Below are 23,071 nucleotides of genomic sequence, written 5' to 3'. Positions count from 1 at the left end.
CCTTTTCTTCCTAATGTCTCAACAAAGAAACTGAATTGTAATAATGTTACATGGGGGGGGGGTGAAATACGAAAGAGAGACATTACACGCGCTTTTGTAAATCAAGAAAATATTTAATAATAATAAAAAAAGAATGTTCCCCAGGCCACGGTCCTCTCCCTGGGCCACACCTCTCTCCAGGGAAGTGAGGGGCGGGTTGCCCACCTGGGAAAGGAGCCCATCTGGGGGAAGGAAAAGCCTGACCCTAAACTTGCAGTGCCTTGTGGGATATTTTGGGAGAATAAATGTGTAAACCCTGCAGAAATCTGGAGAGGAGTCCCTAAGGCAGTTGGATGGTGCCTTGTCTGCCTCCTTTCGGCAAATCCTGCAGCCCAGCGGATACCCAACATCTCGCTCTGCTTTCCTTTTTTACCCCATCAGTGAGGCCAGGGGGGGAGGTCTCATTGTCTGGGCCATGGGTAGGCAAACTAAGGCCCAGGGGTCGGGTCCAGCCCAATCATAGCTGTCAACCTTCCCTTTTTTTGCTGGAAATTCCCTTATTCCAGCGCCATTTCCCATTGCTTCCTGCTGCTATCCCGGATTGTTAGATATCCCGTAGGCTGTCCCCAGGACAGGTGAGGCTGCTGGTGCCTTATTTTCAAATCTGAAAGTGAAAGCTATGGGCCCAATCTCCTCCTCAATCCGGCCCACGGATGGTCTGGGAATCAGCATGTTTTCACAGGAGTAGAATGTGTCCTTTTATTTAAAATGCATCTCTGGGTTATTTGTGGGGCATAGGAATTCGTTCATTTCCCCCCAAAAAATATAGTTCGGCACCCCACAAGGCCTGAGGGACAGTGGACCTGCCCCCTGCTGAAAAAGTTTGCTGACCCCTGGGCAGCCCAGGACGCCCAGACACAAGACCCAGGCCTGTGCCAAGGGGGGGTCACTTGGGTGCTGTTAGTGCAGCAGTTTGACTCCACGCCCCAAAAGCACACTCCGTTGCGCCTCAGGAAGAGAGCAAGGGCCAAGATCAAACAATTGCAGGCCTGTGGTGCAAATTGAGCAACAGGTGTAAGGAAACTTTGTAGTGGATTGCTCGTCATTATGGTGATCATTCCTGGCTCTGGAACAATGGCAGTCCCTGTAAGGCACCACACCCCCTGTTTACCTGGCCTTTACGAAGGACATCCTGCTTTAGCGTCTGTCGATCAAGGCCAAAGGAAGCAATTATGTAAGCAAGGGTGAGCACAGCACCTGAACGCAGATCCAGTCAGGAGCCACTGCAAATCATAGCATCCTAGAGTTGGAAGGGGAGGAAGCTAGGCTGAGAGAGAGACGAGAGAGACTCCAACCACCTCGAAGGTCCACACTGAGCGTCACAGCTGAGTGGTGGGATTCAAATCCTCGTCCCTCCTGGGTCCTGGTCCAACACACTAACCACTGCACCACACTGCCTTTCTTCGTTTGCTGACATGGGAACGAAATATCACCCACACCAGCCTTATGGCTGCTCCCCAAACAGGAACTCCAGGCCGCCCTTTGCCCAACCCAAACCACAGCTGCCTCTTTTCCACAAGGAGGACAGAATCATAGAACCTTAGAGCTGGAAGAGAAAGGAGTTTTGGGGTTCCTGGGCGCAGCACGTCCTACCAGGAAGACCCCAGAGCGGTGTTGCATTGTGGGTCAGGATTGTCAAAGCTGCTACGATTTCCATGTTCAATTATTTATTGCCATCCCTTTTGCAAAGGCTTCCCCCTTCGAAGAAGTCAAACCAGTCCAAGAGAAGCCAGCTGCACCCAAGGCATCTGCTCAGCTTACACTGAAGGGCTAAGGGTGAAGAATAAATTACCCCAACAAGCCCCACCCCACCCCAGAGCTGCCGCAGCCCCTCAAATACAGAGACACACACCCTCCCTGTGGTTCTCTGTCCAGGGGAAAAGAGTTTGAGAGAGTGGGAACCCTCAAAGAAACATTGCCCTCTGCTGCAGGAGACGAGTTCAAGAGAGGAGCAAATCCTGCAAGGAAAGGGCATCCTCCATTGCAGTTTCCCCCATTCACACACACATCCAAAATCCCCCCCCCCCGCCTCAGAGGTTTCGGAAAATGACTTTCTTCCCGCAGACCAAGTCTGGTTGGTGGATGGCATCCCACATCACCAGCATCTCATAAGGAACAAATCGGTGCACCAGGAGCAGCTCCTTGTAATAGCAGGGGTCGAAGGACTCGAGCTTGGACGAGGGCACGCGCACCCCCACTGTGCGGATGCCCATGTGCGAGGCAGGCGCCAGTCCCGCCCTCTCCAAGCACATGCCCAGGTAGACGTCGTCGATGGGGAACAGCTCAATGCCCAGGGACTTTTGGTAGATGGTCCGCGAGGTGAAGCCAGACATGAGGACCCCTCCGCCGCCGCAATAGGGCGGGTACGACTTGGAGGTGGTCACCTGCTCGGGGACGTAATACTTGCTCCACTTCTCGCGGATGGGGCCCACATTGGTGATCAGCTGCCCCACAAAGAGATGCTCATCTCCCGCACCCGGGATGCCGAGAAGGTAGCGCACCATGTTGTCCGTGTTGGCGAAGACGTCGTCGTCCCCGTTGAAGACGAACCGCACGCCGGGGCAGCGAGACTCCATCCAGGCGTGGAAGAGGACCTGCTTGAGCGTCAGGTTGAAGAAGCTGTCCTGGAAGCCCCACTGCAGGATGTCCCCGTGCTCCTCCGTCTCCAGCCGCAGCAGCCGGCCAAGCTTGCGGGCATCGCGGGCATTCCCCGGGACCCCCGCCAGGAAGACCCTGCGGATGTGGATGCCCTCAAAGGTCCGCTCGCGGCCCCAGGTCTTGCGGATGATCTCCCGGCGCTCGTAGTTCCCCGGAGAGGACTTGATGGCCAGCAGGAGGAAGACTTCGTGCGAGGACTCGGGGCGCCCGCATTTCTCTGGCAAGTCCAGGAGCAGCGGGAACACCTTGCAGTGCTTGTAGCGCAAAAAGTCCTGGATGTGGCCCGGCAGCTCGGCAAAGCCAGGGACGCTGGCCACGGAGACGTTCTCGCGGCACTCGGCAGCGGGGCTGCGCCAGGGCTGGGTGGCGGCAGCAGGCGTGGATGGACTTGGGGTGGCGGCTCTGGGCTCCGTCAAGACAGCAGGGTCCTCATCCGTCTGGAGGAGAAAGCAGAGCCCCATGAAGCCCACCACACCCAAGACGGCAGCTTCCAGCTTGTAGGACCAACGTCGCGACATGTCCACCTGGGAGAGAAGGGGAGAACAGAGGGGGTGAGAGGCACACGAGGGATTCCTGTGTTGCAGGGTTTGGGCTGGATGACCCTTGGGGTCCCTTCTGATACGGAAGGGGGGGGCATGTCTTCTTCACCTTCTTCTTCGCTACAATATATCAATTTATTTCCAATTGTCAATGTCAAAAGGGACTAAAATCTATAAAATTCATAGAAAATCAACGTGCCAGTTTGCTCAATTCCTCTAGGACTCCATGACACCTCCCCTGTCCAGCATAATCCCTCAAGCAAGGTGTTAAGACCCTAATCCTGTCAAATCGCTCTGATCAGCCTTTCCTCCAGGCAATGTCAGGTAGCAGACTATGCATATTTGGGACCATTGTTTTCTCATCCCCAGGAAGTGTTTATCTGCGCATATCTCCAGCTCTGCATATTCCCCCCTCCCTCCTCCATATGTAATCTGTGTAACCCAACCTCCCTTTAATATATTCATGATGTAATCTGTGTAACCAAACCTCTCTTTAATGTATTCATGACGTGTTTTGCACTGTATTCTGGGACATGGAGGGAGTTTCAAAAACTCATGTCACCCCTTTCTCACTGTTCAATCTTGCCTTGAACCTGTTGCGCAATAAACTTGGATCTTCTGCTGTTTGCTCCTGTCTCCGGCTGAGCTCATTTTCCTCCGCAGGGACCCACGGACTTAGTCCGATGAGCTGGGTGGCAGAGCAGCCTCGCACCCAGATTTTTGCCGCAACACTTCCAACCCTACAGCTCAGGGAATGAGGTAGATTCTCTCTCACACACATACGCCCACCGAGGACTGATCCAGGCAGGAACCAGGAGTAAATCACACCATGCAAATAGGAAAGTGCTCCTGGGGGGGACGGCAGACCCCCAGTACCTCCCAGCGTCTCCCAGTAGGCACGTCTCTGGAATGGCATGTCCCTTCACTCCCGAGTGCCCCTCTGCAACACTTCTCATACAAAAAGTGCACACCAGTCTTTCGGCATCACGCAGCAAGAAGATCTAAACTACGTTTTATTCACAATATATACAGAGAATCCATAATCACGTCTGTGCCTTCCAAACTCTGGCAGAAAACCAGAAAGCACACAACAAAACGAAAGTACAGTCCAATAACACTCTCAGACGCAAGAGATAAGACAGTCTTCCGTTCCCACACTCTTCTCAGACATCTCATGTGATTTATACTAATCACACTAACCAGCACTGGTTACGTAAAATCCTAACATTTTCTGGCAAAAACAGGATCTACACAGGCTGTCAAGCCTAGTGAGCACAGCAACTATTCCCCAGTAGTTCTTACCCCCATGAAGCAGTTGCAGAGACTGAAGGTCCCGGCCTCCCCATAGCCACCTAAATCCCCTCCTCTCCAGGGTTTTCCCCAAGCAACTGGAGACTGCACCTACATGCAGCCAACCTTTCCTCCGCCCTTTTCATACCTCTTCAGGTTCTGGGAGACAAAGAGGGGACAGGAGTGTAGCAGGAACCCCCCCCCCAATCATTCAGTTTGTACAAACTTCACACACACTCACACTCACACACTACATACACTACGCTTCTGTTATAAATTCATAGAAAATCAACCATACATCGGATTTGCACTGTTCCACTGTTATTTTACTCCATGAAGGAAGGACTACAAAATGGGGAAGGTCTAATACAGGGCAGCCATAATCCTTGAGCATACCAGTACATGCACAGGAGCCCTGCCCAGTTGCTATGCCAACCCTGATGGTCTCAGACAGAAGACCATCAGCAACACAACGGACTGCATACATGAGAAAAGAACAGTGATTGGATTCCCCCTCAGGGGGCAGGAAACTGCGACTACATTTTGTCTTCTGAAAATGACTCATGGGGAGGGGGAGAAGGGAACCAGCCAGGTGACAAGACACTCAGGTTACCACCACCACCCCTCCCTCAACCCCTCCTTTCTGTGATGTATGTATGATGTTTCTGGGGGGTGGTCTTGATCTACAGGGTGGGAATTTCAAAAGTTTTTATAAGGCCTTGCACACCATTTTTCTGTGTCCTTTCCTCTCTCCTGCAAATGAGGGGAGCACCCTGTTGCAACAGTTCAATAAAGGCCAAGCCTACAGGCTGCTGTTTTGCTCCAAGTTATCCTGGTTGGTGTCTTTACTTTTTGTCCAAGGGAGCCCTCGGATTTTTCCGTTAACAATTTGGCGACCATGCTCAGGGACTCTTGGTCGTCCTGTGAAGGTGAGGGGGGAGATAGAGAGGATCGGGCGCCACTGGGCAACCTTAGCCCAGGGATCCTTTTCCTCTCCCTGCCTCCTCTTTGCGGGCGGTAATCAATCGTCACCAAAAGCCCAGCCAGGGGGAGCAAAGGCAAGGTCAAGCCAGCTAAAGAGAAAGGATCCCGGGATCCACGAGGGACATCTACAAACGTGAGTATGGTTTGAAATTAATACATTGGGAGGGGGGTGGAAAAGCAACTTCTCCACGACAGCTAGACTTTTTCTTCTTTCCTTCCTTGACGTCTCTTTTTGGAGTGTGGCCAGGAACGTCCTGGAAACTTCCTCTCTCTCTCTCTCTCTCTCCCAGTTTCTCTCTCGGAGTGTGGCCGGAGAAACCGCGGGAACTCTCTTTTCTTTTTTCTCGATGTCTCCTTTCAGAGTGTGGCCAGAAACGTCCTGAAATCTCTCTCTCTCTCTCTCTCTCTCATTTGCTTCCTTTCAAATCTTTGTTTTCTTGGACCGCGATCTGGCACTGCACTGCGCAGGCATTCAGTAGGGAATCCCGAACTTAGTCTCAAAGGCTAGGCAGGAGGCTGTCGTGGATGGTAGAACGGGAGGTTCACAAACCGGGGCCCCTCACTAGGGTTAGTCTTGTAAGCAGCACTGAAATCAATTCCAGATCCGTGGTTATTTTCCAGGTCAAAGGGACCCGTGGTTTTCCAGGCTAGGGCCTGTGGTTTCCAGACAAATTGCTTGTAGTTTACTGGTAGGCAGGGATTGCTTTAGCTGAAAGATAACTTGAATACTGATAGAATATTCTTTTCTCTACCCCCCCTTCTTTGTCCCTTTCTTGTACCCGTCCTTCTATCTCCCAGCGTAATCTACTGAGCAACCCCCCCTAAAGGGAAATGGGAGCTCACTCTTCTGAACACCCCAGCTGGACTCCTCCTGGCAACAAAGCTTCCACGAAGCCTTTTTGCCCCAGAGAGGATTCTGATACGCCCCTCCAGTTTGTCATCTACAACTGGGAAAAATAAAATAAAATAAAATAAAGGGGCAAAATGGCCTTTCCAAGTACAGATTGCGAGACTGTTGTAACTTTTAGTGGGTGGCTTAGGCCCACCACCTGGAACCCAGGGCACAGCGGCCACCTCAGGGATCCTTCAACAAAATCAGGGTGTGAACCCTTAGGGAGAGCTAACACATCAAATTTGTGTTGTTAAACTATAACCTAAAGCTAGAACATGAAACCGTAAACTTAATGGTGCTCAGAAGGCAGTAGATATAATAACAGCCCAGCCTGAGAGCCCACGCATTAGAGATCTTAGTTTCTCTAAAAAAAATAATAAAAAAATGAATAAGAGATGTACTCAAAGTTTTAGAAATATTTAAAGGTTTTGTGTTTACATTGGCTTCGGCATCCACAGACTGTTCTTAAATGCACATAGTTTTTAAATTGCAAGCTTGCTTCAAAAATTTTAAATCTAAGGAAGCCATGTTGGGCCTTATCAATCTTAAACAGGACAAAAAAAAAATGAGAATGAAGTGTGCAAATGTTTATTTGAGAGAGGCTCCAAAGAGTCTTCCTCCGAGTAGCTTAAGTGAGGAGTATGATTTTAAGTTGATGGTAGATGATGTTTTGCTGCAACTTTTTTCCGGTAACAGGAGCTTGCCACCACAGAAATGGAGACCCTCCCTCCTCTCCTGCCTCAGATTCTGGACTTCTCTCTGCCACCAACTCTCTCCGCTCACTAAGCTGTGTTACTTCTTCTGCTTCCCACACCACACTCCTCCTCATCATCTTCTCCTTCCAGCCATTCATCATAATCCCACCTCCAACCCCTTGTTTCTGAGCCGTCTTCATATGGGGGTTCCCTTGGGCGTCCCCCGCCGATTCCTCCCGCCTCAGTCCCCTCCTCTTCAGGACTTTCCCCAAGCAATCTGAGGCTACACCTGGGTGCAGCCAACCACGCTCTTCATACCTCTTCTGGTTCTGGCAGACCAGCAGGGAGGGGAGTTGGTCACAACAGGAGGGGGATGTGGCGGTAACGCTCCGCTTGTGCTGAGGCAAACCTCGCACCCGGCATGCAACAGTGTGCCAAGGAGCCTTGCGCCCACGCTCCCTGGCTAGAAGACAGGGGGTTTCCCCTGGCCGTTTGTCCTCTCACAGATTTGGTTACTAGACATAACGCTTGGCTGGAGCATGACCGGGGACGCATTTTAGGGAAACACCTGCAAACACGTGTATTTGTTAATGCTGGAAACGTCCTTAGATGGAAATACGTCATGTTCAGAGTGGTTTCACTACTGTTTCCAGTTGCTGACTTCTGCTAATAAAAGGAGTCTCTACAGAGCTTCTGCACAGCTCACCTGCATCGTTGTCCTCGTTATTCCTACAGGGGGAGATACCCGTGACTCTTCCCCAGCCAGTCTCCTCCCTGCCTCTTGGCCTCCTCCCTCTCCAGAAACCTCTTCTGCCTCTGGTTCTGGACTGCTCTCTGCCACAGACTCTCCCCACTCACTAAGCCCTGTTGCCTCTTCAGCTTCCTCCACCTTCTCCTCCCATTCTTCTCCCTCATCTTCGTCCCACCACCAAACCCCTGGCTGTGAGCCTCCTTCTCTGCGCCCAAACAGCCCATGACAGCAGGACCATCCAAATGTCCTTATGGCTGCCTGCCTGCGCTTCGTCTTAGGGACTCGGACGCTATGGGGTGCCAAGCCCCAGCAGCCTTCATCACGGCCAATGCTCAGGGATGATGAATATCATCCAAAGATCCTAGTCCTCATGTTTTCCATAAAAAGGGTGACCAGAGGGGAACTGCACCTGATGATCGGATTAAGTTGACAGTCTTTCCTTGGACTTTGCTGTCGCAGGAAAACCCCCCCCCCATCATTCAGTTTGTACAAACTCCACACACACACACACGACATACGCTATGCTTCTGTTATAAATTCATAGAAAATCAACCATACATCGCATCTGCACCGTTCCACTTTTATTTTACTCCATGAAGGAAGGACTACAAAATGGGGAAGGTTTGATACAGGGCAGCCATAATCCCTTGAGCATCCCAGCACATACACGGGAGCCCTGCCCAGTTGCTATGCCAACCCTGATGGTCCTAGACAGAAGACCATCAAGGTCACAAAGAACTTGCATATGGGAGTGGATTCAGCACGAACTGGAACAAAGGACAATAATCAGCTCTTCCCTCTGGGGGTAGGAAACTGCAAACTCCCCTCTGTCTCCTGGAAAGTACTCATGGGGAGGGGGAAAGGGGGAAGCAGCCAGGTGACAAGATACTCAGGTTACCTCCACAACTCCTCCCTCAACCCCTCCTGTTTGTGATGTAGTTGTGATGTAGTCTTAGGGGTGGAGTTTGGGGGATTAGTAACTAATAAAAGTTGGGGGTCTTCTTTTGTTCTGGGCTTCCATTTTGCTTCATCTTGTTGCGGGTGGGAGTCCTGTCGCGACACTCTTCAATAAAGACCAAGCCTACAGGCTGCTGTTTTGCTCCAAGTTATCCTGGTTGGTATCTTTGCTTTTGTCCAAGAAGAGCCCTTGGATTTTCCCGTTAACATTGCTATTTTAACTCACGTGCAACTACTCATTCTACATCCTTATTTTACCATTCTGCTTTTCCTCTCTTAATTTTTGCCTGTTGTTGCAATCATCCTCTCTGTTTTATATACATTATAAAAAGAAAATTGTAATACTAAACTTTACCCCGAAGGGTGTGTGTTCAGCAACACATGGAAGAGTGGTGTTATATGTCAGGGATGTGTATACCTGTGAAGAGATCCAAGATTTAGAACCTCAAAGCCAAAGTGAGAGCATTTGGGTCAAAATTAAGGGAGAGAAGAATAACAGGGACCTCATTGTGGGAGTTTACTATAGATCCCCAAGCCAAACGGAGGACATAGATGATGCCTTCCTGGAACAGATGGCCAAGCATGCAAAAGGAAGGGAGATAGTAGTAATGGGGGACTTCAATTACCCGGATATTTGCTGGATGTCAAACTCAGCCAAGAGCATAAGGTCAAACAGATTCCTCACTGGCCTTGCAGACAACTTCGTTGTCCAGAAAGTGGGAGAAGCAACAAGAGGAACAGCCATTTTAGATCTGGTCCTAACCAATGTTGATGACCTGGTTAGTGGGGTAGAAGTGGAAGGATCATTAGGCGCGAGTGATCATGCTCTTCTGAAGTTTACTATACAGCGGAAAGGAGCAGCCAAGCATACTAGGATTCAATTTCTTGACTTTAAGAAAGCCGACTTCATAAAACTTAGGGAAGTGCTGGGTGAGATCCCATGGACAGTAATACTAAAAGGAAAGGGAGTTCATGATGGCTGGGAGTTTGTTAAGAGGGAGATAGTAAAAGCACAACTTCAGGCAATCCCAATGAGACGGAAACATGGAAGGTGCCTAAGGAAGCCAGGGTGGCTATCTAAAGAACTTTTAACTGAGTTAAGATTAAAAAAGGATGTGTACAAAAAATGGAAAAGGGGGGAAACCACCAAAGAGGAATTCAAACAAATAGCCAGCACGTGTAGACACAAAGTCAGAAAAGCTAAAGCACAGAATGAACTCAGCCTTGCTAGAGAGGTTAAAAGCAACAAAAAAGGCTTTTATGGGTATGTTCGTAGCAAAAGGAAGAACAAAGAAACAGTAGGGTCACTCAGAGGAGAAGATGGTGAAATGCAAATAGGGGACACAGAAAGGGCTGAACTCCTCAATGCCTTCTTTGCCTCAGTCTTCTCCGATAAAGAAAACAATGCCCGACCTGAAGAATTTGGAGCAAATGATTCAGCAGAGGAAACACAGCCCAGAATAACTAAGGAGATAGTAGAAGAATACTTGGCTAGTCTAGATGTATTCAAGTCTCCAGGGCCAGATGAACTGCATCCAAGAGTATTAAAAGAACTGGCAGATGTGATCTCAGAACCACTGGCAGTCATCTTTGAGAATTCCTGGAGAACAGGCGAAGTCCCGGCAGACTGGAGGAGGGCAAATGTTGTCCCTATTTTCAAAAAGGGGAAAAGAGAGGACCCAAATAATTACCGCCCAGTCAGTCTGACATCAATACCAGGGAAGATTCTGGAGCAGATCATTAAGCAAACAGTCTGTGAGCACCTAGAAAGGAATACAGTGATCACCAATAGTCAGCATGGATTTCTGAAAAATAAGTCATGTCAGACGAACCTGATCTCGTTTTTTGACAGAATTACAAGCCTAGTAGATGAAGGGAACGCAGTGGATGTAGCCTACCTTGATTTCAGCAAGGCATTTGACAAGGTGCCCCATGATATTCTTGTAAAGAAGCTGGTAAAATGCGGTCTTGACTATGCTACCACTCAGTGGATTTGTAACTGGCTGACTGACCGAACCCAAAGGGTGCTCATCAATGGTTCCTCTTCATCCTGGAGAAGAGTGACTAGTGGGGTGCCACAGGGTTCTGTCTTGGGCCCGGTCTTATTCAACATCTTTATCAACGACTTGGATGATGGACTCAAGGGCATCCTGATCAAATTTGCAGATGACACCAAACTGGGAGGGGTGGCTAACACCCCAGAGGACAGGATCACACTTCAAAACGACCTTGACAGATTAGAGAACTGGGCCAAAACAAACAAGATGAATTTTAACAGGGAGAAATGTAAAGTATTGCACTTGGGCAAAAAAAATGAGAGGCACAAATACAAGATGGGTGACACCTGGCTTGAGAGCAGTACATGTGAAAAGGACCTAGGAGTCTTGGTTGACCACAAACTTGACATGAGCCAACAGTGTGACGCGGCAGCTAAAAAAGCCAATGCAATTCTGGGCTGCATCAATAGGAGTATAGCATCTAGATCAAGGGAAGTAATAGTGCCACTGTATTCTGCCCTGGTCAGACCTCACCTGGAGTACTGTGTCCAGTTCTGGGCACCACAGTTCAAGAAGGACACTGAGAAACTGGAACGTGTCCAGAGGAGGGCAACCAAAATGGTCAAAGGCCTGGAAAGGATGCCTTATGAAGAACGGCTAAGGGAGCTGGGCATGTTTAGCCTGGAGAAGAGGAGGTTAAGGGGTGATATGATAGCCATGTTCAAATATATAAAAGGAGGTCACATAGAGGAGGGAGAAAGGTTGTTTTCTGCTGCTCCAGAGAAGCGGACACGGAGCAATGGTTCCAAACTACAAGAAAGAAGATTCCACCTAAACATTAGGAAGAACTTCCTGACAGTAAGAGCTGTTTGACAGTGGAATTTGCTGCCAAGGAGTGTGGTGGAGTCTCCTTCTTTGGAGGTCTTTAAGCAGAGGCTTGACAACCATATGTCAGGAGTGCTCTGATGGTGTTTCCTGCTTGGCAGGGGGTTGGACTCGATGGCCCTTGTGGTCTCTTCCAACTCTATGATTCTATGAAGAGGACAGGCTCCTCACTCCTGATGGAACCCATCCCAGTTCTGGAAGAGTAACATTTGAAACTGGCACTAGGATCATCCTAGCCCCAGGGCAGTTTCCACACAGTGAGGAGGAAATGCTGGGAAGGGGGAAGAGGAGGAGGAAGTAGCTTCTCAGTGGCCTGGGGCAACCAGGGCTCCGTCCAGAGGGAAGACTCAAGTGCCTTGGTTTGACGTCACATCAACCATGCAGCTGATCCTAGCACATAATAATGAGGATAATAATAATAGTCTTATTTGTACCCTGCCCAGCTGACGGCGTTGCCCCAGCCACTCTGGGTGGCTTCCAGCATATACAAAATAATAATAATAATAATAATAATAATAATAATAATAATACATCAAGCATTAACAAACCTCCCCCATACAGGGCTGCCTTCGGAGAGCCTCGTGCTCCGCTTCTCACTCTACACGTGAACAAAGGTGTTCTTGTGCAATTGAAGAAGTCCATCAAGAAGGGATGAGAAGCCGCAAGCAAATAAGTTGGTTTCCCTGAACTGCAGAGTGCAGAGGACACTCTGGCCCTTCGGGGCACGAAAGAGGCAGACTGCGGAGAGGACTCCTGTCCGTCTATTTAAAAGAATCATAATTTAAATCATTTCCTCTATGAGCCTAACTCACAAACAACATACAATAATGCTGTAATACTGATTGCAACACCATTCTTTGTAGCCCTGAACTGTGCATTGATGGAGGGGGGTAGCTGGGGCAGGAGACTCTTGCTCTCGGGGTCATGGGTTTGAGCCCCACCTTGGCCACTGCAGGGGGTTGGTCTAGATGACACTCAGGGTCCCTTCCAACTCTTACAGGCTTGTCCTTTTGCACCTGGAGGGTTTCTCCTTCTCTTCATCTAGGCAAGCTCTGGACTGTAAACACCCTGCCTGACTCCCCAAAGCACCTGAAGGGCAAGTCAGTTTTGCACATGACAAGAGACAGCAAAGGTTTAAGTCTCTTGAGAGCCAGTGTGGTGTAGTGGTGAAGAGCGGTGGACTCCTAATCTGCGGAACCGGGTTCGATTCCCCGCTCCTCCACCTGCAGCTGTTGGGTGACCTTGGGCCAGTCACACTTCTTTGAAGTCTCTCAGCCCCACTCACCTCACAGAGTGCTTGTTGTGGGGAAGGAAGGGAAAGGAGAATATCAGCTGCTTTGAGACTCCTTAGGGTAGTGATAAAGCGGGATATCAAATCCAAACTCCTCTTCTTCCCTTAGTTTCCTTTTCTCTGACCTGCGGTTATAATTACAGTGGTACCTCAGGTTACATACACTTCAGGTTACATACGCTTCAGGTTACAGACTCCGCTAACCCAGAAATAGTGCTTCAGGTTAAGAACTGCTTCAGGATGAGAACAGAAATCATGCTCTGGCGGTGTGGCGGCAGCAGGAGGCCCCATTAGCTAAAGTGGTGCTTCAGGTTAAGAACAGTTTCAGGTTAAGTACGGACCTCCGGAACGAATTAAGTACCAGTACTTAACCCAAGGTACCATTGTATTCCTAGATCCTCTTCCTCCTTCCCAGCCAAGACTTGGTCTCTCTCTCTCTCTGTGTGTGTTGTGGCAACAAGTCCCGCAGAGCCACTGGTGCCAAGCGCTTGTTATCTCCCTGTTTGCTTTCTCCAAGCCACAGGCTCCAATTAAAGGAGTCCTTATCTGGCAATATCTCCCAGCAAACAATCTGCACAGCCAGCCCAGAGGTGTTTCAAAGTGCAAAGGCAGCAAGGAACAAATTCCCAAAATGCAAAAAAGAAAAGAAAAGAAACTTTAAAAATCCTTTCAGGATGGTGAAATGGAGTCATAGAATTGGAGGGGACCCCGAGGGTCATCCAGTCCAACCCCCTGCCATGCAGGAAGCACAGGTAGAGAATCCCTGGCAGGTGGCCCCCCAACCTCTGCTTAGAAACCTCCCAACACCACCTTTCATGGGAGTCCACTCTGCCATCGAAGGACTCTTACCCTCAGAAACTTATTCCTGATGATAAACCAGAATCTCCTTCCTCACCCTTTTAATCTGCCAGTTTGGATCCTGCCCTCTGCCAGTTGCATCTTCGACTTGAGCAGTTCTTTGGTCTGTTTCGGAGAAAGGAACTCCCTGCACCCTGCGGCACTTGGCCTCTGCTTGCACCTGAAGCCATTGCTTCCACTCTCGCTTCCCTTTCTAGCTATTTTGGGGTCTGTTTTGCAACCTCCGACAATTTCCGGAGGCATTAATAACTCAGTTTCCTGCATCGACTTTGCTAAGGCACAAACTGACTCCAGACCAGTTGGGAAATGCTCTCTTTGATATATATTTATCTCAGGGTGCTTCACTCAACAAAACACAGGGAGCCGCATCATTTACCAGTTAGGGTGGGTTGTGGACTAGATGACCCTGCAGTGGCTTTCTGGCAGATTTCAGGATTGAACCTGAGGACTTCTGCAGGAGCTAAGTTTCTAGACCTCATGCTTTTGGAAAAAAGGATGGGTTTGAATGGAACGCCAGAAGTTGCTTTGCACTGAGGCCTAATGAGCAACTCTCCCCAGTAGGTCTTGCCCCAGTGAGGCAGTTGCAGACCCTCCAGGGTCCCAGTTTCACAGGGACAGTTCCGGAACTACAAAAGCTGTCCCAGTTTCCCTCTTGACCCCAGAATGTCCCGCTTTCCCTTTTTCTCCATGTCTCAGAGAACAATGAAAAGTGGTCTGCGTGTAGGTGCAAAAACAGAGGCCTGTTTATCTGGAAAATAAAATCCCTGCACCAAATGAAGGAAACAATGAAGCTGGCAGACGGAGCCCTGCCTATAATTTTGAAGGCAACGGTCACCACTCTGCTTCAAAGTCTTTCATTGTAACGCTTCCACAGCCAGCCATTTATTGGAAACACAGAGAGTGTCTCTTCCTTATTTGCAACAGCAAGAACAGACTCCTATGAGAAGTGGTGGACTCTCCTTTCTTGGAGGTTGGGTGGCCATCTGTCTGGGATGCTTCAGCTGAGATTCCTGCCTTGCAGGGGGTTGGGCTGGATGACCCTCAGGGTCCCTTCCAACTCCACATTTCTATGATTCTCCCTGCTAACAATTCCTGCCTTGCAGGGGGTTGGATGAGATGATCCTCGGAGTTCCTTCCAACTCTGCACTTCTATGATTCAATACGCCTGTCTTCTCAGGGGCTGGAGATCCCTAAGAACTGAGGAATCCAGATAGACTGTCCCTGGACCTGGAGGTTCCAAAAGAAGAGCTGGATTGCTAGATCAGACCCAAAAAGGGCCCGTCTGTCCAGCATCCTGTTCTCACAGATGCCCTGCAAGCAGGATTCCAGAAAAAGTGCCCTCTCCCCTCCTGGGGATGCCAGGCACTGGGATTCAGGAGTATACATTGCCTCTGACTGGAGCACAGCCACCCTGGCTAGGAGCCATCGATAGCCCTCTCCTCCTCCATGGATTTGGCCAATCCTCTTTGAAAGCCATGCAAGTTGGGGCCACTCCTGTGGCAGGGAGTTCCACAGCTTAACTCTGAGCACCTCTGAGAGCAGGAGCTGGCCTGATCCCATCAGGAGGTTCTTCTGTCACCGGTGGAATGTTGCAGGGCTGCAACCAAACCAGAGGCAGCATCAAAAAGGGGACCCCTCCCTCATCGGGCAGACCCCACCTCAAGTCACATTCCAAGCACACTGCCGCACGGCATTCGCTTCTGCATTGCACACAAAACTGGCCCCAAGAGAAATCCAGCCCAGGACATTCTGCTAGCTCAGAATGCAGCTAAGCTGGTTTCTTTGCAGGTGGAAATTGCCATCAGCCTCTTTGGACTCAATCCAAGGTGGCCAAAAATGAGGCGAGGCCCACCCAGTGCAGTGCTGTGTGGTGAGGAGGTCAGCCGTTTCACACAGAATCATCAAAATGGAAGGGGTCCCCAAGGGTCATCTAGCCCAACCCCCTACAATGCAGGAATCTATCACCCAACGTGGGGCTCAAACCCATGACCCTGAGATTCCAGCTGTATAGTTCTGATAATCTAGCTGCGATTCCTGGTTGTGAACAGGTTCTCAAAGTCAGGCTGAGAGTGAGCGACTGGCCCCCAAGGCATCATCGCCCAATGAGCACTGAGCAGGGAGATTGGGACCCTGGTCCCTTCCTGGTCCTAGTCCAGCACTCTAACCACTGCGCCACCGCTGCCTCCACAAATCTCAGCCAGATAGGAACCAGGGCAGGGGGTTGGGCTAGATGACCCCTGGGGTCCCTTCCACCTCTACTATTCCACGAATGGTCTAGCTCAGCAGAAGGCAGCTTTGGCTACATCAGCCTGTCCTGTTTCAGTCTTTTTGGGAGCCAAATTCAGGGTGACCTCTACTCAGAGTAGACTCACCGAAACCAGAGCAAGCTCAGTGAGCCACGCCAGCTGATTTGGGCAGGTTCTGCTCCGAGTGAGATGCCACCTCCGGAGGAAGAAGTGGCTTATTTTATTTTGCAAACGGGACCAAAAAACAATTTCCAGAGGAAAAGGGGATAAATCTGTCCTCTGGGGAGGTTGCCTCATCTCGGTGCGGAGCCCCGGCTGGTTCTGCCACCCAGACAGTCCCCGGGAGTCAACAGTTTCCTAACGGGGACCAGAAATGCCTGTTGAGCGAGCCGCTCTTTTGCAAGCGGCCCCAGGGCACGATAGGCGGTAATAATTTGGCAAAATCTGCTCCAAGTTAACAGTGAGTCACCAGAGGCAGCCGGGGGAGCAGGGCTGAGCTTGGGTGCTGGATCTCCGGTGAACTTGGAGATCTCACGGGACCTGGAATCCAGGGGTTGGGGGGACCCCAAGTGTAGCAGGAGCCAAAAAGGGGGTGAAGCAGCCCACCTAGTCCAGCACCCTGTCCTCCCAGTGGCCCAATGTCCCCAAGGACTGGGGAATGGAGATAGACTCCTTCTGGACCTGGAGGTTCTACAAGAGTACAAGGACCTGCTGGATCAGGGAAATGGGCCACCTAGTCCAGCATTCCGTTCTCACAGCGGCCGACCTATTGCCACTTTTGGGAAACCCCACAAGCAGGATTGGAGTGCAAGAGCAACTCTCCCCTCCTGGTTTCCAGAAGCATTGCTACCTCGGACTCCGGAGGGCAGAGGAGCATGAAAAATAAAAAACGCCAATGCTATTCTAGGCTGTTGCAGCTTAGAAATTTGATTTATTCACATATTCAGGCCTGGATTTAGATGGAGAGAGTGCAAACCTGACAGCCTGGTCGTCTCATGAGGGGTTTGTTCCCCACTAGAGACCAAAGCATCTCCAGAGGGAAAATGTCAGGTTCTGCACTTAGGCAGGAAGAACGAGATGCACAAATATAAGATGGGGGACACCTGCCTTGCCAGTAGAATCATAGAATGGTAGAGTTGGAAGGAACCCCAAAGGTCATCCAGTCCAACCCCCTTCAGTGCAGGAATCTCAGCTCAAGCATCCATGACAGACGGCCGCCCAACCTGTGCTTAAAAACCTCCAAGGAAGGAGAGTCCATGTGAAAAGGACCAAGGGGTCTTGGTGGACCACAAGCTGAACATGAGTCAACAGTGTGATGCAGCAGCGAAAAAAGCTAATGCCATCCTAGGCCACATCCACAAGTCTAGTTTCCAGATCAAGAGAAGTCACAGTGCCACTCTATCCTGCCTTGGTCAGGTCACACCTGGAATTCTGTGTCCAGTTCTGGGCACCACAATTTAGGAAGGATGTGGAGAAGCTGGAAGGTGTGCAGAGGAGAGTGACCAAGATGATGAAGGGGCTGGAAACCAAGCCTGATGAGGAACAGTTGAAGGAGCTGGGTATGTTTAGCCTGGGAAAGAGGAGACTGAGAGGAGATAGGAGAGCCATCTTCATACATCTCAAGGGCTGCCTCAAGGAAGGTGGAGCAAGCTTGGTTTCTCCTGCTCCAGAGAGTAGGACTTCAAGTGACAAGAAAGGAGCGTCTCTCCATGGGTTTAGTCTAACCGGAGATGCCCTCAAGGGACTGAGCTCAGGTACCTGCATGCGGAGTGAATGTTCTGCTGAGCTACAGTCCTCCCTAGAAAGGAAGGAAGAGTCTAGTCCTCTTGGTTCCCAACAAAAGGATGGCATAAGTAGGAACACTGGATGCTGCTGAGTCTTCCAGCTCAGCCGGCAGCAGATATCCGGGATGGGGGAAGGGTGCCTCTTCCAGCCCTACCTGGAGACATTGTGGGGTTCAAATCCCCCCAGGTGGCCACAAATGGTCTGACCTGGGGAGCCAGCTGTGTGGCCTCTCAGTCTAGCCTTCCTCGAAGGATTGTTGTACAGTTCACATGTAGAGAGAGAGAGAGAGCCACATTCCCCCTTCTCGCTGGCTGGGATCTTTGGAACTCCCTTCCTCAGGAAAACAGCCCAGATCCTTCCTGGCTGAAGATTTCCTTGTTCCAACAGTCTTTGGGGAGCTGACTGCTTTAATGAAAAGTTGCTGCTGTTTCTATTTAAAACAGATTTTATAGATATAGATAGTCTTATGTCTATCAATGTTTAACTGCTTTTTAATTACCCCCCCCCCGAAAAAATGTGGTTCTTGCTTTTATATGTCAGCTGCCTTGAGTCCCTTTCACATGGCGTATAAATAAATACATAAGAATAACTGAAAGCATCTTCTGGAACAGCCTGCAGGGCGCCAGTCTCTTCCAGCTCTTCCAAACTACAACTCCCAGAGGCCCCAAACCAGTGCCGCACGGAGGACATCAATCCCTGCAGGGCTGATCACCACTGCGCCTGTTTACTGCTCAGTATGGCTCTTCATTTTGTGGATTATTTACTTTTTATACCATTTAACTCTTGCCAGTTTTTTTTTTAATTTTCATCCAGAAATAGTGTTTAACAGCTGCAAAGATTTATAATAGCTAAAAAGCAAACACTAAGATTATAAAGCAATAGCTAAAAGGTAAACGCTAAGGTTATAATAGCTTAAAAGTGTTTAGGATTATAACAGCTAAAAACTGGAAGGGAAAAAAGCACATGTCCCACTACACCTGAATGGGTTGAGAAAAATCTGGAAACTCTGAGTAAGATAATAATTACAACCAGCCCTGCGTGTTAATGGGGAGGAAATAGATTTATTTATTTTTTTGGCAATGTTTTGGATCAACAAGTTCAGAGACAAAGTCCAGCCTAATGCTACTTTGAACCTGCTGTGACAATATTTCTTTATCATGGGTTTATTGTGCTTATCTGGAGAATAATCATCATCATAATAATTTATTATTTATACCCCGCCCATCTGGGTGGGTTTCCCCAGCCACTCTGGGCGGCTTCCAACAGAATATTAAAATACAATAGTCTACAGACACACATCCTAATTCTAATTGGGGTTTTTTGTCCACCCCCCACAAAAGCACCCAGGCTTCTGAATGGACTCACCCAGAGACTGAGCCTCCTCTCCGCCTTGCAGGACTCCGCAAAGAGTCCGTCTGCCTCGCGCACCTGGTAGCCTGACTCACCTGGGCAGGTAAGGGGCGGGGCCAGGCACGGCCAAGGGGCGGGGCTTGAAGGTACCCCCACGCCCAGAGCAAGGTCGGCTCCAAGCACCCCAAAAAAGGAAGGGGGGAAGCAGAGCGAGGTCCTGCCTGGCTTGTGGAAGGAGAGCCTGATAAGATTACAGGTGTGTGTTTGAGCGAGAGAGAGAGAAAAGAGGAATAATCTCAAGGGCGTGGAGGAAGGGAACCAGATCTCCCAGGCAACACCTGGGCGGCTTAATTTCCCCTCGTTGGACCCACAGGGTCCAATTTTGTCTTCTCCCCACCCTGTTTTGGAAAAATAATAGTAGTAGTAAATAAATGAATAAATGCACCCTACAGTTCTACGATTCTCTGACAGTATTCATGTTTATCATGCTTTTTATCATGTTTTTATTACTGGTGCAATATTACCCTGGGATCATTTGATAAAAGGGTATATAAATGGAATAAATAATAATAATGTTGCAACAATATGTAGCAAAAGGAGGGGGGAGAAAGAGGGGAAAGAAAACAGACTTTATAAATTGTTATTTCATACAATTTATCTGCCAGTTGGTTTTAAAGGGAAAGAGGTTTGCAAGGAAGATGAAATGATAATGTTATCACTAAAAATTTAATTTGGCTAATTAAACCATCTGTTGCCTTTTAAACGGGGTGGGGCGGCGTGCTGTTTTCATTTGTTACTTTGCTATGTAATTTTCTGTTTTTATATTGTACGCCGCCCTGTGATCCTCAGGTGAACAACAGTATATAAATGTCATAAATAATAATAATTTAAAACCTGCAGAAAGTGTGCAAACCACAATAGATTAAAACTTTAGAAAGAACACATCTTTTAAGTGCTGCGAGAGTACAATTGGCAGGACGGGGGGGTCAGAATCATGACAAGGACTAGCCATAGTACGATGCCATTTGGCAAACAGCCTTATGGGGGAAAGTGACTCAGAAATCAGCAGCAGCAGCAAAGAATTGAGATTAAATTGTGAGTGGTTAACTTCTACTCTGGATCAGAAGTCTGTAGTTAAGTCTCTGTTGGCGATTCATGGAGGCTTTGTAAAGAATCACAGAATCATAGAATTGCAGAGATGGTGGGAACCCTGAGGGTCATCCAGTCCAACCCCCTGCAGTGCAGGAATCTTTTGCCCAAAGCAGGGCTCGAACCCACGACTCTTGAGATTGAGTCTCCTGCTCTACCAATTGAGCCATCCCAGACTCTGCTCCACTTGCCTGCGCAGTGACTGAGCTCAGGTAACCACAGTTACAAAATGTATTATTTGAGCTGATTTATGACTCTTGGCTCATCTGAGAATAAAACTGTATGTTTAAAATGTTGAAACTTGATAAAAATTAAATTGGAAAAAAATGAATTGAGGGGACACCAAACTAGGAGGGGTCACAGGAGATTCAAAATGACCACAACACATTGCAGACCTGGGCGCAAGCTAACAAATGAATTTTAGTCGGGACAGATGTCAGGTTCTGCACTTGGGCAAGAAGAACCAGATGCAAAAATATAGGAAGGGGGACACCTGGCTTACTAGCAGGGCCTGTGAAGAGGATCTCTAGGGGTCTTGGTGGACCAAAAGCTGAACATGAGTCCACAGGGTGATGCAGCAGCAGAAAAAGTGAGTGCTCTTCTAGGCTGTTTAAGAGGAGCATAGTGTTCAGATCAAGGGACGTGGGTGGCGCTCTGGTCTAAACCACTGAGCCTTGGGCTTGCCAATCGGAAGGCCGGCAGTTCCCGTTGCTCAGTCTCTGCTCCTGCCAACCTAGCAGTTCAAAAGCACGTCAAAAGTGCAAGTAGATAAATAGGTACCGCTCTGGCGGGAAGGTAAATGGCGTTTCCGTGCGCTGCTCTGGTTCACCAGAAGTGGCTTAGTCCTGCTGGCCACATGACCCGGAAGCTGTACACCGGCTCCCTCGGCCAATAAAGCGAGATGAGCGCTGCAACCCCCGAGTCGTCTGCGACTGGACCTAATGGTCAGGGGTCCCTTTAGTGTTCAGATCAAGGGAAAAAACAGAACTGCTCTCTTCTGCCTTGGAGAGACCACACCTGGAATCCTGTGTCCAATTCTGGGTGCCACAATTTAAGAAGGGTGCTGGCAAACTGGAATGTATGCAGAGGTTGTCTGCATGCCAGCAAGTACTTTTCTACCATGGAAAAGAGGTGGCGGACTCTCCTTCCTTGGAGGTTCATAAGGGGAGGTCGTTTGACCATCTACCAGAGTGCTTTAGCGGAGATTCCTGCTTTGCAGGGGGTTGGACTGGATGACCCTTGGGGTCCCTTCCTACCCTATAATCCTGAGATTCTTTGACCTCAGAAGGTGTTGGGAGAGTTAATTGGAGAGTTCTGAAACTGGTAGGGTGACCATGGGGGGTATATTTGCGATTCTGGCCCTGCAGTAACTAACTACACCACGGGTCAGCAAACACCAGGGGTCATTTTCAGCAGGGGGCCGGTCCACTGTCCCTCAGACTTTGTGGGGGGCCGGATTATATTTTGGAGAGAAAAATAAAAAACAAATTCCTATGCCCCACAAATAACCCAGAAATGCAATTTAAAAGATATTTGAAGGCAGCCCTGTTTAGGGAAGCTTTTAATGTTTAACAGACTATTGTATTTTAATAATTTGTTGGAAGCTGCACAGAGTGGCTGGGGAAACCCAGCCTGATGGACGGGGTATAAATAATAATATATTATTATTATTTTAATTATTGCAGTGGGTTGGGCTGGATGACCCCTGGGTGCCCCTTATAAAGCTGTTTCTAGGAGAACAGCACCTGCAGCTATGCCCAGTTTGTTGTTCCCCAGGCATGATGAACGCCTTCTGCAGCGGCCGTGTCACCATCCCTGAGCAAACAGTCAGGGGCTCTGACCAGACTTTCCTGTTCTACCTGCAGGCTTACTTGCTGACACCCTGTTTGCACTGGATGTTCTCTCTCTCTCTCACACACACACACACACACACACACACATTCCTTCTCCCCTTCCACCATCGTCTTGCACAGCCTGAGGACGTGCAAGGAAGCTGAGTGTTGTGAAATTCAGGACAGATAAAAGGAAGCAGCAGAGCTGAACCGTGGTACTCCCTGCCACAGGATGTAGCAATGGCCAGCAACTTGGATGGCTGCAAAAGAGGATGAGGGCCAATTCGTGGCTATGGATGGCTGTGCTCTGCCTCCGCAGTAGAAATGCTTCTGGGTGGCAGTTGCAGGAAACCTCAGGAGGAGGGGATAGTCTCGTGTTCAAATCCTGTTTGCGGGTTTCCCATAATAGGCATCTGCCTGGCCACTGTGAGAACAGGATATTGGATGATGATGATGATGATTTGCTAGGCATGACCCAGTAGCCCCTTCTTATGTTCCAACAATTTAAAAAAATGAAAAGAACACTGTTATATTACCAAGCATTAGTATACAGTGGTGTATATCCTTATTATCCTAATGTGCATATAATTGTCAATAACTTATTTTTCTTTCTTTTCCATCCTCATTTGCTCTTTTCTTTTTCTTCTCTTTTAATAAATGAAATTCTTCTAATAAAATATTAATAATAAAACATTCCAACTGTCTATTATTATTATTATTATTATTATTATTATTATTATTATTATTATTATTTACTACTGCCTCTTGTGGCAAAGAGTCCAGTTTATCTAATGAGCCCTTCCTCTCCTCTCTCAACTCTCCCAATGTTCAGCTTCACCGGATTGTCTGAGAGTTCTAATGAGAAAAGGAGGA

At 48.9% G+C, this 23,071-nt stretch overlaps 1 protein-coding gene and 1 long non-coding RNA gene across 5 annotated transcripts; one reads left to right on the top strand and one right to left on the bottom strand.

Annotated features, from left to right (window-relative positions):
• Positions 1-143: 143 nt before the first annotated feature.
• B3GNT3 (UDP-GlcNAc:betaGal beta-1,3-N-acetylglucosaminyltransferase 3) lies at positions 144-19,461 on the bottom strand. Of its 4 annotated transcripts, none has more exons than XM_079960840.1 (2): positions 19,313-19,461; positions 144-3,221 (listed from the first exon to the last, which is right to left on the bottom strand). In XM_079960840.1, the coding sequence occupies exon 2, from the start codon at positions 3,213-3,215 to the stop codon at positions 2,070-2,072; it is 1,146 nt and encodes a 381-aa protein (XP_079816966.1). In that variant the 5' UTR covers positions 3,216-3,221; positions 19,313-19,461; the 3' UTR covers positions 144-2,069. The 4 variants fall into 4 exon arrangements, with proteins under 4 accessions (XP_079816966.1, XP_079816963.1, XP_079816964.1 ...); XM_079960837.1 differs by having other exon boundaries at positions 19,233-19,322; XM_079960838.1 differs by lacking the exon at positions 19,313-19,461 and adding an exon at positions 13,828-13,978.
• LOC307207322 lies at positions 19,241-22,889 on the top strand. The gene is made up of 2 exons (XR_013834644.1): positions 19,241-19,320; positions 22,340-22,889. It is a non-coding gene; the product is annotated as an uncharacterized lncRNA (long non-coding RNA).
• Positions 22,890-23,071: the final 182 nt, after the last annotated feature.

This window comes from Podarcis cretensis (assembly GCF_951804945.1).
Source record: "Podarcis cretensis genome assembly, chromosome: 18".
NCBI classification, from domain to species: domain Eukaryota; kingdom Metazoa; phylum Chordata; class Lepidosauria; order Squamata; family Lacertidae; genus Podarcis; species Podarcis cretensis.
Note: the sequence above shows the minus strand (reverse complement) of the source record. Positions and strands in the feature narration are given on the sequence as shown.